At 38.9% G+C, this 16,324-nt stretch overlaps 1 protein-coding gene across 1 annotated transcript in view; it reads right to left on the reverse strand.

Moving 5' to 3' along the window:
• Nucleotides 1-9,744: 9,744 nt before the first annotated feature.
• Nucleotides 9,745-16,324, reverse strand: part of ZNF782 (zinc finger protein 782) — a 64,145-nt gene continuing 57,565 nt past the window's right edge. Inside the window, exon 5 of the mRNA XM_002930209.4 lies at nt 9,745-13,449. Within this exon, the coding sequence (XP_002930255.3) occupies nt 11,579-13,449 (1,871 nt within the window). The 3' untranslated portion in view covers nt 9,745-11,578. The remainder of the gene's footprint in view (nt 13,450-16,324) is intronic.

The raw sequence follows: 16,324 nt of genomic DNA on the forward strand, positions 1-16,324 counted from the left end.
CCATTGGCATGAAAAAATGGTTCTTCATCCTTTCACTTTCAGTCTGGGTGTATCTTTAGGTTCAAAATGAGTCTCTTGTAGATAGCATATGGATGGGTCATGTCTTTTTATGCAATCTGCAACCCTCTGGCATTTTATGGGAGCATTTAGGCCATTCCCATTAAGAGTGATTATTGAGAGATATGATTTTAATGATGTCATGTTGCCTGTGAAGTCTTTGTTTCTATAGATTGTGACTTTCTGTTCTGTATCACTCTTGGGGCCTTTTTACTTTTATAGAACCCCCCTTAATATTTTTTTGTAGGGCTAGCTTGATGGTCATATATTCTTTCAGTTTCTGCCAGTATTGGAAGGTCCTTGTCTCTGCATCTATTCTGAATGACAGGCTTGCTGGATAAAGGATCCTTGGCTGTATGTTCTTCTCAGTTAGTGCTCTGAATATACCTTGCCAACCTTTCCTGGCTTGCCAGGTTTGTGTAGAGAGGTCTGACGTTATTCTGATGTTCCTTCCTCTGTAGGTCAGGATTTTCTTCCCCCTGGCCGCCTTGAAGATTGTATCCTTGGATCTAATATTTGTTAATTGCACTATTATGTCATGTGGTATATGTCTGTTCTCATTGATCTTGGGAGGGGTCCTTTCTGCCTCCTTCGCTAGATTAGCGAAGTTCTCAGCTACAATTGGTTCAAATATCTCTTCTAGACATCTCTCTCCACCCCCTCAGGGATGTCGATAATTCTGACATTGGAACATTTCATTGAGTCAGTAATCTCCCGTATTCTACATTACTGAGATTGGATTTTTTTGAGCCAAGTTCCCATTTTTCCTTCTTTTCTATCATCCCATCTTCCAATTCACTAATTCATTCTTCTGCCTCATTTACCCTGGCCATCAGAGCATCCAGTTAGACTGCATTTGATTCATAGCATTTTTATTTTCTGACAGATTCGCTCTCATTTCCACCCTTGGAGATTCTATATTCTCGTTAATATTCTCATTACTACTTCTTTTTTTTTTTAAATATTTTATTTATTTATTTGACAGAGAGACAGCCAGCGAGAGGGAACACAGGCAGGAGGGAGTGGGAGAGGAAGAAGCAGGCTCCCAGCGGTGGAGCCTGATGTGGGGCTTGATCCCAGGACTCTGGGATCACGCCCTGAGCTGAAGGCAGATCCTTAACGACTGAGCCACCCAGGCGCCCCTCGTTACTATATTTCTCAAGCCTACGCATCATCTTTTTTTTTTTTTAAGATTTTTTATTTATTTGTTTGACAGAGAGACAGCCAGTGAGAGAGGGAACACAGCAGGGGAGTGGGAGAGGAAGAAGCAGGCTCCCAGCGGAGGAGCCCAATGTGGGACTTGATCCCGGAACGCCGGGATCACGCCCTGAGCTGAAGGCAGATGCCTAACGACTGCGCTACCCATGCGCCCCCAAGCCTAAACATCAGCTTGACCATTGTTTCTCTGAATTCTATTTTTGACAATTTGGTTATATCCATATCCATCAGTTCTGTGGCAGAGACCACAGTCTCTGTCTCCTTTCTTTGCTGAAGATTCTTCCTCCTCGGCATTCTGATGAGGAGAGGTTGCAGGGATGCACGGAGACCAAATATTGACCAGGACCCAGGCAGTGTGCACTTGTTTTATAGGGACCTCAGGGATGTGGGCTTCTTGATTTTTCAGCCTGCCTTCTGGGGGAGGGGCCTGCCGTGCTGATACTCAGGCAATCCTTTTGGGTAGAGTTGCCCTGTCCCCTGTGAGGGGGGTTGGAGATGGGCACAATGTGAACTGATTTCCAGGCTTTTGTTCTCTGGCAGCTTTCCCTGGCAGTTTTCTGTGACTCTTCTGAGAGTCAGAGCAGCAGTGGCCGTATCCCAGTCTCTGTCTCAGAACAGAGAGATCGCAGTCCGTTCTCCACTGAGCTCTCTTGGTCACTTTAACTCTGTTTCTGTCGGTGCTGCTAAAAGCCCTGCAGCATCCCAGGTTGTGGACCCCACAGCCACTATCCCAGCCCTCACTTCCAGGGCCGGCTCGTCTCTGTCCTTTTTGCTTCTAACACCGCCAGCCGTCCCCAGTTCCCACACGCACTCCCGACCTCCATTTCAGTCACGCGTGCTCCAGAGCTCCGATTTTCAGTCTGGTCGCACACACGCTCCTGAGCTCCTGGTTTCAGTCTAGTTCAAGGGATAAAAAAAGGTTATTATGCTAAGTGAAATAAGTCAATCAGAGAAAGACAATTATCATATGATTTCACTCATGTGGAATTTAAGGAACAAAACAGGATCATAGGGGTAAGGAGAGAAAAATAAAATAAGATGAAATCAGAGATGGAGAAAAACCATAAGACTCTGAACTATAGGGAACAAACTGAGGGTTGCTGGAGGGGAAGCCGGTGGGGGGATGGGTTAACTGGGTGATGGACATTAAGGAGGGCACAAGATATAATGAGCACTGGGTGTTATATGCAACGGATGAATCACCGAACTCTCTCTGAAACTAATGATACACTATATGTTAATTAATTGAATTTAAATAAAATTCTATAAAAGGTTATTAAAATTATATATTAATAAAGGTTCAATACAGCAAGAACCTATAACAATTATAAACAATTGCACATATAGGGGCGCCTGGGTGGCACAGAGGTTAAGCGTCTGCCTTTGGCTCAGGGCGTGATCCCGGCGTTATGGGATCGAGCCCCACATCAGGCTCCTCTGCTATGAGCCTGCTTCTTCCTCTCCCACTCCCCCTGCTTGTGTTCCCTCTCTTGCTGGCTGTCTCTATCTCTGTCAAATAAATAAATAAAATCTTTAAAAAAACCAATTACACATATAATGAGATCAAAATAAGAAGCAAAAATAGGCAGAATTGAAGGAGAAACAGATATTTCTATAATAACAAGATTTCAATCTCACTATCAGTAATGGGTAGTAGACCCAGACAGAAGATAAATAAGGAAACAGACTTGTACAGCAAAATAAACCAACTAGATTCAACAAAAATTTATAGAACACTGTACTAAATAACAGAATACACATTTGTGTCAAGTGCACATGGGGTATTCTTCAGGAGAGACCAAACTTTAGGGCACAAATTAAGTCTCAATAGATTGAAAAAGAAAGGTATTATACAAAGTCTCTTCTATGACCATCGTAGGATGACGTTAGAAATCAATAACAGTAGGAAACTGGAAACTTCAAATTTGTGGAAATTAAACAGCACTCTTAACAAACAATAGATCAAAGAAGAAGTCACAAGGGAAATTAGAAAATACTTAGAGATAATGAAGAGGAAAAGAAAATATATCTAAATCATTGGGTTTAAGAAAAACAGTGCTGGGGGAGGAATACATAGCTAAATAATATAAAACATTGGAAAAATATGCCAAAGAGCAGGCTAAGCTACACTTACTTAAAAAAATTGAATTTTTCCCACAAAAATATAGAATAATATGAAAAAAATTAGTAATGTGTTTGTCATTCAAGCACTCCTTTCTTTGGTAAACCTCTATTAAGCAGGATGCTGCGCCCAAGCTTAACGAAGTGTACACTTAAATGTGGTCCTGAGCTAAAGTCATACCAAATGTATCTGTAGTTGCTTTGCCCTCTTTCAGGTGCAGAGGCCACTCTTGCTCTCAAAGACCACACAGAAAAGAAGGCAAATGTGTGGGAAGTGTCGCTCAGCAGTCTCAGTGGTGCAACAAGCCAACCATCACGGCCGTTATGATCCCCAGGACCCTGAAAGTGCCCAGCACCATAGCAGGCAGCAAGAAAGAAGTCTCTGCTGGTATCACATGGTTACCAACCCCAGACTGTCCCCCTTCCATGAGGTCAGGCAGTACCAGAAATCACAGACATCTGGATCCTCAACAGTTCTTTAGAAACATGGTCTGAGAAGTTGCTCAAAACTTGCAGCCTGTACTTCCAGAGCAGGACCGTTAGGGCTTTACAGGAAGCCCCCAAAGTCCACATGGTTGGCCTGTTTGAAGACACCAAGCTCTGTGCTATCTATTCCAGAAGGCATGGGTCCTGTCAGGTCCCACAGTTGCAGTGATGCTCCTATGGGACAAGCACCTGGTCTGTGGACGCATGATAAGAGGTTTATCCTCTTACAGGGATACAGATTTTGTACTGTTAGCTGTTTTGTTTAGGTCTATATTTCATTTTGAATTAAGTATTTAATTATGTAAACATAAAGGTATATTTAAAAACCATGAATATCCAATTATTTTATCACCATTTTTGAAAACAGTTGTCCTTCCCCATCAAATTCCACTGGAACATTTATGAAAAATCCACTGAAAACTTTCAGTTTTAGCTCAGATAAGTAGAGAACAGGAAAAAGCATTGCTCCCATCCATAAAACAAAACAGCTGGGCAGACTTTAAATTAATAAGTTTTCTTGAATGCATCAGATATATGAGATTGCAGGGAAAAAACTAACCCAGACTCTGGAGAGCTAAGTGGCTGCAGGGAGAAGCAAGGGCCCAAGCAGTTGCTTCACTGAGCCAGAGAATGTCAAACGTCATATAAAATGATTCTAATGGAGAAGCTAGATAACATGCAAGATTAGATAGGTTATTGTCTACAGAGACCTGGAATGAGAGAAAGGCTTGAGGGGAAATTTTCAAAGCTCTTTCAGAGAAAAACATGCAGCCAAGGATCCTTTATCCAGCAAAGCTGTCATTCAGAATTGATGGAAGAAATAAAGACGTTCCAGAATCGCCAGTCATTAACCAATTTCGTAACCACGAAACCAGCCCTACAGGAGATATTAAGGGGGGTTCTATAAAGGTAAAAAGGCCCCAAGAGTGATACAGAACAGAAAGTCACAACCGATACAAAGAAAGACTTTACTGGCAACATGGCATCATTAAAATCATATCTCTCAATAATCAGTCTCAATGTAAATGGCCTAAATGCTCCCATAAAATGCCACAGGGTTGCAGATTGGATAAAAAGACATGACCCATCCATTTGCTGTCTACAAGAGACTCATTTTGAACCCAAAGATGCATTCAGACTTAGAGTAAGGGGATGGAGTACCATCTTCCACGCAAATGGACCTCAAAAGAAAGCTGGAGTAGCAATTCTCATATCAGATAGACTGGATTTTAAACTAGAGGCCATAGAGAGAGATACAGAAGGGCACTATATTATTCTTAAAGGAAGTATTCAACAAGTGGATATGACAATTATTAATATATATGCCCCCAACAGGGGAGCAGCAAGATACACAAGCCAACTCTTAACCAAAATAAAGAGACATATAGATAAGAACACAGTAATAGTAGGGGACCTCAACACCCCACTATCAGAAATAGACAGAACACCCTGGCAAAAACTAAGCAAAGAATCAAAGGCTTTGAATGCCATACTCGACGAGTTGGACCTCATAGATATATATAGAACACTACACCCCAGAACCAAAGAATACTCATTCTATTCAAATGCCCATGGAACATTCTCAAGAATAGATCATGCTCTGGGACACAAAACAGGTCTCAGCCAATACCAAAAGATTGAAATTATCCCCTGCATATTCTCAGACCACAACGCTCTGAAATTGGAACTCAACCACAAGGAAAAACCTGGAAGAAACTCAAACACTTGGAGGCTAAGAACCATCCTGCTCAAGAATGACTCGATAAACCAGGAAATCAAAAAACAAATTAAACAATTTATGGAGACCAACGAGAATGAATACACAACGGTCCAAAACCTATGGGATACTGCAAAGGCAGTCCTAAGGGGGAAATACATAGCCATCCAAGCCTCACTCAAAAGAATAGAAAAATCTAAAATGCAGTTTCTATATTCTCACCTCAAGAAACTGGAACAGCAACAGAGGGACAGGCCTAACCCACTGACAAGGAAGGAGTTGACCAAGATTAGAGCAGAAATCAATGAATTAGAGACCAGAACCACAGTAGAGCAGATCAACAGGACTAGAAGCTGGTTCTTTGAGAGAATCCATAAAATTGATAGACCACTGGCAAAACTTGTCCAAAAACAAAGAGAAAGGACTGAGATTATTAAAATTATGACTGAAAAGGGAGAGGTCACGACCAGCACCATTGAAATTGCAAGGATTATTAGAAACTTTTATCAACAGCTATATGCCAAAAAACTAAACAATCTGGAAGAGATGGAGGCCTTCCTGGAAACCTATAAACTACCAAGACTGAAACAGGAAGAAATAGATTTCTTAAATAGGCCAATTAACTATGAAGAAATTGAGTCAGTGATAAACAACCTTCCAAATAATAAAACTCCAGGCCCAGACGGTTTTCCTGGGGAATTCTACCAAACATTCAAAGAAGAAATAATACCTATTCTCCTAAAGCTATTTCAAAAAATAGAAACAGAAGGAAAGCTACCAAACTCATTCTATGAGGCTAATATTACCTTGATCCCCAAACCAGGCAAAGACCCCCTCAAAAAGGAGAATTACAGACCGATTTCTCTAATGAATATGGATGCCAAAATCCTCAACAAGATCCTTGCTAATAGAATCCAACAGTACATTAAAAGGATTATCCATCATGACCAAGTGGGATTCATACCTGGGATGCAAGCATGGTTCAACACTCGCAAATCAATCAATGTGATACATCATATCAACAAGAAAAGACTCAAGAACCATATGATCCTCTCAATTGATGCAGAAAAAGCATTTGACAAAATACAGCATCCTTTCCTGATTAAAACCCTTCAGAGTGTAGGAATAGAGGGTACATTTCTCAATCTCATAAAAGCCATCTATGAAAAGCCTACTGCAAGCATTATTCTCAATGGGGAAAAGCTGGAAGCCTTTCCCTTAAGATCAGGAACACGACAAGGATGCCCACTCTCGCCACTATTATTCAACATAGTACTAGAAGTCCTTGCAACAGCAATCAGAAGACAAAAAGGGATCAAAGGTATCCAAATCGGCAAAGAAGAAGTCAAACTGTCTCTCTTTGCAGATGACATGATACTCTATATGGAAAACCCAAAGGAATCCACTCCCAAACTATTAGAAGTTATAGAACAATTCAGTAAGGTGGCAGGATACAAAATCAATGCCCAGAAATCAGTTGCATTTCTATACACGAATAACGAGACTGAAGAAAGAGAAATTAGGGAATCCATCCCATTTACAATAACACCAAAAACCATGCGTTACCTTGGAATTAACTTAACCAGAGACGTAAAGGACCTATATGCTAGAAACTATAGATCACTTTTGAAAGATATTGAGGAAGACATAAAAAGATGGAAAAATATTCCATGCTCATGGATTGGAAGAATTAACATAGTTAAAATGTCCATACTACCCAGAGCAATCTACACTTTCAATGCTATCCCGATCAAAATACCGAGGACATTTTTCAAAGAACTGGAACAAATAGTCCTTAAATTTGTATGGAACCAGAAAAGGCCCCGAATCTCCAAGGAACTGTTGAAAAGGAAAAACAAAGCTGGGGGCATCACAATGCCGGATTTCGAGCTGTACTACAAAGCTGTGATCACAAAGACAGCATGGTACTGGCACAAAAACAGACACATCGACCAATGGAACAGAATAGAGAACCCAGAAATGGACCCTCGGCTCTTTGGGCAACTAATCTTTGATAAAGCAGGAAAAAACATCCGGTGGAAAAAAGACAGTCTCTTCAATAAATGGTGCTGGGAAAATTGGACAGCTACATGCAAAAGAATGAAACTTGACCACTCTCTCACACCATACACAAAAATAAACTCCAAATGGATGAAAGACCTCAATGTGAGACAGGAATCCATCAAAATTCTAGAGGAGAACATAGGCAACAACTTCTATGACATCGGCCAGAGCAACCTTTTTCACGACACATCTCCAAAGGCAAGAGAAATAAAAGATAAAATGAACTTATGGGACTTTATCAGGATAAAGAGCTTCTGCACAGCCAAGGAAACAGTCAAAAAAACTAAGAGACAGCCCACGGAATGGGAGAATATATTTGCAAAGGACACCACAGATAAAGGACTGGTATCCAAGATCTACAAAGAACTTCTCAAACTCAATACACGAGAAACAAATAAACAAATCATAAAATGGGCAGAAGATATGAACAGACACTTTTCCAATGAAGACATACAAATGGCTAACAGACACATGAAAAAATGTTCAAAATCATTAGCCATCAGGGAAATTCAAATCAAAACCACACTGAGATACCACCTTACGCCAGTTAGAATGGCAAAGATAGACAAGGCAAGAAACAACAATTGTTGGAGAGGATGTGGAGAAAGGGGATCCCTCCTACATTGTTGGTGGGAATGCAAGTTGGTACAGCCACTCTGGAAAACAGTGTGGAGGTCCCTTAAAAAGTTAAAAATTGAACTACCCTATGACCCAGCCATTGCACTACTGGGTGTTTACCCCAAAGATACAGACGTAGTAAAGAGAAGGGCCATATGCACCCCAATGTTCATAGCTGCATTGTCCACAATAGCCAAATCATGGAAGGAGCCGAGATGCCCTTCAACAGATGACTGGATTAAGAAGCTGTGGTCCATATATACAATGGAATATTACTCAGCTATCAGAAAGAACGAATTCTCAACATTTGCTGCAACATGGACGGCACTGGAGGAGATAATGCTAAGTGAAATAAGTCAAGCAGAGAAAGACAATTATCATATGATTTCTCTCATCTATGGAACATAAGAACTAGGAGGATCGGTAGGGGAAGAAAGGGATAAAGAAAAGGGGGGTAATCAGAAGGGGGAATGAAACATGAGAGACTATGGACTATGAGAAACAAACTGAAGACTTCAGAGGGGAGGGGGTGGGGGAATGGGATAGACTGGTGATGGGTAGTAAGGAGGGCACGTATTGCATGGTGCACTGGGTGTTATACGCAACTAATGAAGCATCGAACTTTACATCGGAATCCGGGGATGTACTGTATGGTCATTAACATCATATAATAAAAAAAATCATTCTAAAAAAAAAGATTAGGTTATTTCAGCAGAGAGATGGAAAGTTTAATAAAATTTAAATGCTAGATATAAAAAACACAGTACCATAAATGAAGAATGCCTTCAAAGGGCTCCTCAGTATACTTGATACTGCTGAGAAAATAATCAGTGACACTGAAGATATGTGTATGTATGTGGATGCTTAAAGGTATGTGTTTTTTTTCATTTTATGTATTTTAATGTTCACAAGCTTAGTATTTACAGGAGTATTTACAAGTTTACAGTCTTAAAAACATCCTTACACGAAATATCCCCCTACCCGATTAACTGTATAATCATGTACTATTTAAATTCAATTTAATTAACAAATCTGGATTATTTGTTTCAGAGGTAAAATTTAGTGATTCACTAGTCGCATACAACACTCAGTACTCATTACTTCAAGTGCCCTCCTTAATGCCCATCACCCAATTGCCCAATTCCTCCACTCACCTCCCTTCCAGAAACCCTATTTGTTCCTTATAGTTAAGAGTCTCTTATGGTTTGCCTCCTTTTTTGTTTTATTTTTCCTTCCCTTCCCCTATGCTCATCTTTATTGTTTCTTAAATTCCATGAGTGAAATCATATCGTATTTGTCTCTCTGATTTATTTCGTTCAGCATAATATCCCCTAGTTCCATCCACATTGTTGCAAATGGCAAGATTTCATTCTTTTTGATGGCTGAGTAATATTCCAGTGTGTGTGTGTGTGTGTGTACCACATCCTTATCCATTCATCTGTTGATGGACAGCTAGGCTCTTTCCATATTTTGGCATATGTTTTAAATGTACTGGTGACCCTGAGATAATACAAAAATACACAGAAAACATTGTCTGGCTTCTTTGAAAAGAAACTGTTTAGTAACAATAGCCTTTCCTATATGCACATGTCAGAAAGCAGCAGAAGAAATGAAATGTAGAATGGGATTCTGACTTTTTAGATACTTCTTGTAAAGGGTTTATTTGTTATTAATCTACATGTGGTAAAATGTAGCTGATGTCAGAACAGTTACTGAGCAAGGGGTACATAATTCTATTATAATGATGTTGAGTTCTAGTACACATATAAATTCCGGGTAAGTGGTATGCATATATACAAACTCACACAGATAAGAAATAGAGAACTCAGAAAATATTCACACAAATTCAATGCTGTTCAGTTTATGCAATTTATTTCTTATTCTTTTAAAGCATCTTATTCTAGTGAATGTCTACATTATCAATATTGTTATGTTTAGCTGTTTTCATAATACATATGAAACAATAGTCTTATAGAACAATTTCTACATAGATGCTATTACTTACCTTTCTCAAATTGATAGGTTCATCCCCCTGTAACACATTCTGAGAATGATTAAAGTTTGAAAACTTGTTGAGAACTTTCATACATGTACAATTCAATTATCAGATATTTAATGAGATATTATTTTTTGGTAAAGGATTTCCAACATATGTTGAAATGTTGAAATTCTTCCACTGATATTTACCTGATGAGGAGGAGTCGTGGATAAAAACTATGGTCATTCAGGATATTGTCAGAGGTTTCTCCTGTGTCAGGTTTCTGATATATGTTGAGTTCAGATATCCACAGAAATCATATTCATAGGCTTTATTAGGTGAGGATTGGTGAGTATATGTCAGTATAAAATATGCCCAAGCCTGTAGAAACTCAGTAGAGAACAAGTTTATTTCCTCGCTGCAAAAAGACTGTATACATGGAGAAAACTCCACTCCAGTGACTCTTTACCCTGTTTCCTTGCATCTTGTACTCTCCCATCTTCAGTGCATGAGTCTCATGGTTTCACTGGGAGTAATCTCCACTCCATTCTGATAAGGGACAGAAGAAAACATTTGAGAATTCGAGGAATGTATTAAATGAGACTGGTCACTGACCCCCACATCCTACTAGCCAGAGGTTATTAATATGACCCCATTGGATGACACTGGTGAGAAATTTAGACGAGATATGCATGAGGGAAAAGAGGAAATGGTTATTGGTGAACAATTAATAGTCATTATATGGCATATGGGGATTACTTCTATGTAAGTCAAATTGAGGGCTGATTTATAATAGATGAATTCCCCACATCGATTACCTCATTTTTTTGGTCTGGTTTGTTGCGAGGTCTCTAACCTCCATGTATTTTCTGTTGTACTGAGAAAGCTGGCTTTTGGCTAAAGGGCATCAAACTCTTATTACATTCTCAGTTTTCTCATTGTATCATTTCTTTGAATGAGTAAATTTTGATAAGTGACACAAAATTTTCACATTTTTATTACATTCCCAGACCTTTTCTGCAGTGTGAGTTTTCTGAGGATTGAGTATGAGTATTTCTCATGTTCATTATCTTTGTAATTTCTTTGCTGGGTGAGTTCTCTGATCCATAATGAGGACTGCACTTTGGATGAAAGACTGCCCATATAAAATATATTCCAAGAATTTCTCTCCTGTGTAAGTTCTCTGATGTTTGTGAAGGCCGGTATCTTGCAGAGGAACTTGCAATTGTTTATTCTATTCATAGGTTTCTCTTTCTCTTTCATACTTTAATATTTGATTTCTGGCTCAAAGCTTTTCCACATTCTTTACATTCATGTGTTTAACTCCCCGTGTGGGCTTTCTGATGTTCTCTAAGGCTTGATTTCTGGCTGAAAGTTTTCCCACACTTATCACATTTATAGGGTTTCTCCCCAGTGTGAGTTCTCTGATGCACTCTGAGGTTTGACTTCTGGCTGAAAGCTTCTCCACAGTGATTACAGTTATAGGGTTTTTCTCCTGTGTGAGTTCTCTGATGTTTTCTTAGGACTGACTTTTCACTGAAAGCTTTTCCACATTCATTACATTCATAGGGTTTCTCCCCCGTGTGAGTTCTCTGATGTCCTCTGAGATTTGATTTCTGCCTGAAAGTTTTTCCACACTCATCACATTTATAGGGTTTCTCCCCAGTATGAGTTCTGTGATGCACTCTGAGGTTTGATTTCTGGCTGAAAGCTTCTCCACAATGATTACATTTATAGGGTTTCTCCCCTGTGTGAATTCTGTGATGTCCTCTGAGTTGTGATTTCTGACCGAAAGCTTTCCCACATTGATTGCATTTATAGGGCTTCTCCCCTGTGTGAGTTCTATGATGTTTTCTTAGACCTGACTTCAGTTTGAAAGCTTTCCCACATTCATCACATTTATATGGTCTTTCCCCTGTGTGAGTTCTCCGATGATTCCTTAGGCCTGACATGTGGCTGAAAGATTTTCCACATTCATTACATTCAAAGGGTTTCTCCCCTGTGTGAGTTCTCTGATGTACTATGAGGATTGACTTATAGTTGAAAGATTTCCCACATTCATGACATTCATAGGGTTTCTCTCCTGTGTGAGTTCTCTGATGTATTCTTAGACCTGACTTTGCACTGAAAGCCTTCTCACAACCATCACATTTATAGGGTTTCTCTCCTGTGTGAGTTCTCTGATGTTTCCTTAGGCGTGATTTCTCACTGAAAGTTTTCCCACATGCATGACATTCGTAGGTTTTCTCCCCTGTGTGACTTTCGAGAGGCTGAATCAGGAATGAATTCACAGAGCAGGATTTTCCACATTCATTACATTCATAGGGTTTCACTGTTACATGAGTTCTCTGATGTATGTTGAAAGCTGACTGGCAACTTAATATCTCTGTACATGTGTCATAATCAGAGGATTTGTCTGTTGTGTGAATTCTCTGATGTGCTGGGAGGGCTGGATTATGGCTGAAATTCTTTCCATATTCAAAGGGTTTCACTCCTGTATGAATTTTCTGATGTTCTCTAATGTGTGATTTTTGGCTGAAAGGTTTCCCTTCCGTGTCAGTTCTTTGAGTGATCCTACTGAAACTATTTCTGTTTTCAGTACATTCATATTCATTAAGTTCACGACTCTTCTCCTCTGGATTATTGCTATGAGAGACTAAAAGAGTTGATTTATCACATTGTTTTCCCCCAAATTTACTGAATTTATAAGATTTCACTTTTGGGTGGGTACTTTCAGATATAACGAGGGCAGACTTTTCAAGGAAAGCTTTTCCACATTTATTGTACTCAGAAGCTTGCTGCAAAGTCTGAATTGCCTGATGCTGAATGACTTTCTCTTTATGACTGAAGGATTTCACATTTTTACTATAAACAAATGATTTCTCTCCAGTATTAGTTCTGCCCTCCTTAATACTGAGAAGCCATTTCTTACATACAGTAAGCTCATGAGCCTTCTTTCCTGAATGTTGACAGTGTGGAGCCATTGAGCTGAGATGCAGGTAAGCAGGTCCTGTATTGTCAAATTTATAGGGCATTGTTCTTACAGGTAAAATGTTTATGTCCATATCATATGGTTTTCCTGAAATCTCTTCCTCTGTAGTCAATGATTTGTTGGTGAATAAAACTTGCCACAAATATTTGCCTTGGTTTCCCAGGCTCTTCTCTGAGAGTCGATTAGGTTGGGAGTCTTCTGAAAGTGAGAAAATTAAAAATACTTTAAGATATTTAACACACTTCTTATGGAATGGGACTTATAGATATATGCCCTATTATGTATTTGATGCCTCAGTTTCTGGTTCAGTTTCCCAACAATAAAGTAATTCCAAGTGTATATTCTCTTTTTGTTAAAAAAAAAAACAAACCTTTTTTGTAGTAGAAAGAGAAGAAACTAGAAATAAATATACATATATATTTGGCATCTTAAAGTATAGTTTTCAAAATTGGTTGAAGAAGAAATAAAGGAAAGGAACCATTGAGAATGGAGAATATAGTCAAGAGAGTTGGATCTTGGGAACAGAAAAAACAGGAAAAAAGTAGTAAATGGGATGAATTCAACAAAGATTATGGAACTAAGTAGATTAAAAGGCTTTCAATGGATTTATCTGAGATAGAATTTATAGTAGGGAAAAACATGAGTCTAGATTCTTAGTCAAATCTAGATTAAAATGGTAGCATAATCAGTTGGAGCTCCATTTTTTCCAGTCTACACGACGACACTAAAATCAACTTATAATGGCACCAACTTCCTCATGGTGAAAGAAAAAAATTCTATTTGCTGTGCTTGAATTCTCTCTGTGGTATCATTCACAGAAATATAAATGTATCAGTAGAAGTAAAAAAAAAAAATGACAGGAGTTAAAGTAATTTTTTTACCTCTACAGGAGTCAGTGCTCTATCCTGGTTCTGGTACCTTGGTATTATATCAGGGTTGTTCAACAGTGAATATATCTTGGTTATCAAACTTAACTTTTCACTTTTCAACTTGCTTATTTTCCCCAAACTAGTTTTGTTTGTCCAATCTTTGATTCTGATTTCCAACATACCTAGTTGTTTTGTTTTGTTTTTGACTGTGAGAACCTTAAGGATCATGTTTCAAACTGGCCCTAAAAATGAGTATCCTTTATATTTATTCACCATGAGTTTTTTTTTTTAAAGATTTTATTTATTTATTTGACAGAGATAGAGACAGCCAGCGAGAGAGGGAACACAAGCAGGGGGAGTGGGAGAGGAAGAAGCAGGCTCATAGCGGAGAAGCCTGATGTGGGGCTCGATCCCATAACGCCGGGATCACACCCTGAGCCGAAGGCAGACGCTTAACCGCTGTGCCACCCAGGTGCCCCCCACCATGAGTTTCTTATGCATATTTGACTGTTGTTGCCCTGCTACTACCCACAATCTCAGCAAACATGTCAGGCCTATTCCAAAAAATATTTGAAAGCCTTTAATACACTGCCCAAGGCACCAAGAGATGAAAGATTTAAGTGATTCAGGGCAAATTTCACACTAACTGCATGTTCATTGTGCATTCTAGCTACCATTCCACCAGTCCATAGTATTTTCTGCTCTAATCTTGCTATCAGTCCCCAATGTTATTTTCCAGCAGTAACTTTATACTCATACTCTTTCCCTAAACTGCTCTCCATTCTAGCCTTAGGACTATATAGAATCCAGATGCCCTTCAGGTACAGCAAAGCTATCTTCATCAAACTTAACAGAAAGGCTTCTAATATCGTCTCACAAATTTAAGCAACATTTATTTTAAAATCTGAAAGAAGTATCATTCTGCCTGTATTATTCATCTTAACAAGGGATATATAGAGAGTGCCCATATTTGTGACTCATGATTTTTATTTATTTATTTTATTTTATTTATTTATTTTTTTAAAGATTTTATTTATTTTTATTAGAGATAGAGACAGCCAGCAAGAGAGGGAACACAGCAGGGGGAGTGGGAGAGGAAGAAGCAGGCTCACAGCAGAGGAGCCTGATGTGGGGCTCGATCCCATAATGCCAGGATCACGCCCTGAGCCGAAGGCAGACGCTTAACCGCTGTGCCACCCAGGTGCCCCTGTGACTCATGATTTTTAAAGCAAATTACCATAACCCAAATCAGGAGGCATCTTAAAATTGATGGCAAATCCAGAGTTAAATGAGCAGCATTTTCTCTTTCTTGGATGTACTTAAAATACTGGTTCATCTTTTAATCAACAGAAGTTTACATGATATGAAATATATGATATGAAATGCAGCTTTGCTCACTTTTCCAAAATGAAACACTCACTGTGATATTCTTTGCATCCTTCTATAATATAAGTCAGTGGTCCCAGTGTGCCTCAGAATTACCTAGAGAGCTCTGCACATACAAGGGCTCAGATCAATTGCTGACCTACACCTGAGGATTCAAAAATCCTAGAAATTTGACTTGGACATTGCATTTATGAATAGTGTCTTCTGAATGAATCAATATGAAATAGTTATCTCCACCTAGTTTTGGAATCAATCCACAATGTTATTAAAAATATTTATCATATAATACATACCAAAGAAGAAGAATGAAACAGACCATTCTTTTGGGGGGATCATAATCCAGGTGAGTTAAAGCCTACGTTATTTGTGTAGTTCAAACCAATGTTACTCACCTCTGCCCTGTAGTGTGAATACATAAACAGATGGACATGGCTATGTGTTCCAATAAATGTTTCTTTACCAAAAAAGCAGCAGGCAGGATTTGACCTAGGGATAGTTTCCTGAGCCTTATTCTAGACTCCAGAGTCTGGTATGAAATCAGAGGGGCATATTAAGGTCTTCTGTCTCTAATGTATACGTACTTCTCCTTATAACTCTTGACAGTTTTTGTTTTATAAATCTTGGTAATTTATTTGGTACATTAATATTTAAAACTTTTGTATGTCCTTTAAAAACTCTTTTAGCTTTATCAAAATGTCCTATTTCTTACCTGCTTCTGACATGAACTGATTCTTAAGTATTAGTTAGATAAATCAATACTGAGTTTTATGCCTTTGGCTTAACAATTCACGACTCTATTTCAAACTTTATATATTACT

The sequence above is a fragment of the Ailuropoda melanoleuca genome, chromosome 17 (genome assembly GCF_002007445.2).
Source record: "Ailuropoda melanoleuca isolate Jingjing chromosome 17, ASM200744v2, whole genome shotgun sequence".
NCBI lineage: Eukaryota > Metazoa > Chordata > Mammalia > Carnivora > Ursidae > Ailuropoda > Ailuropoda melanoleuca.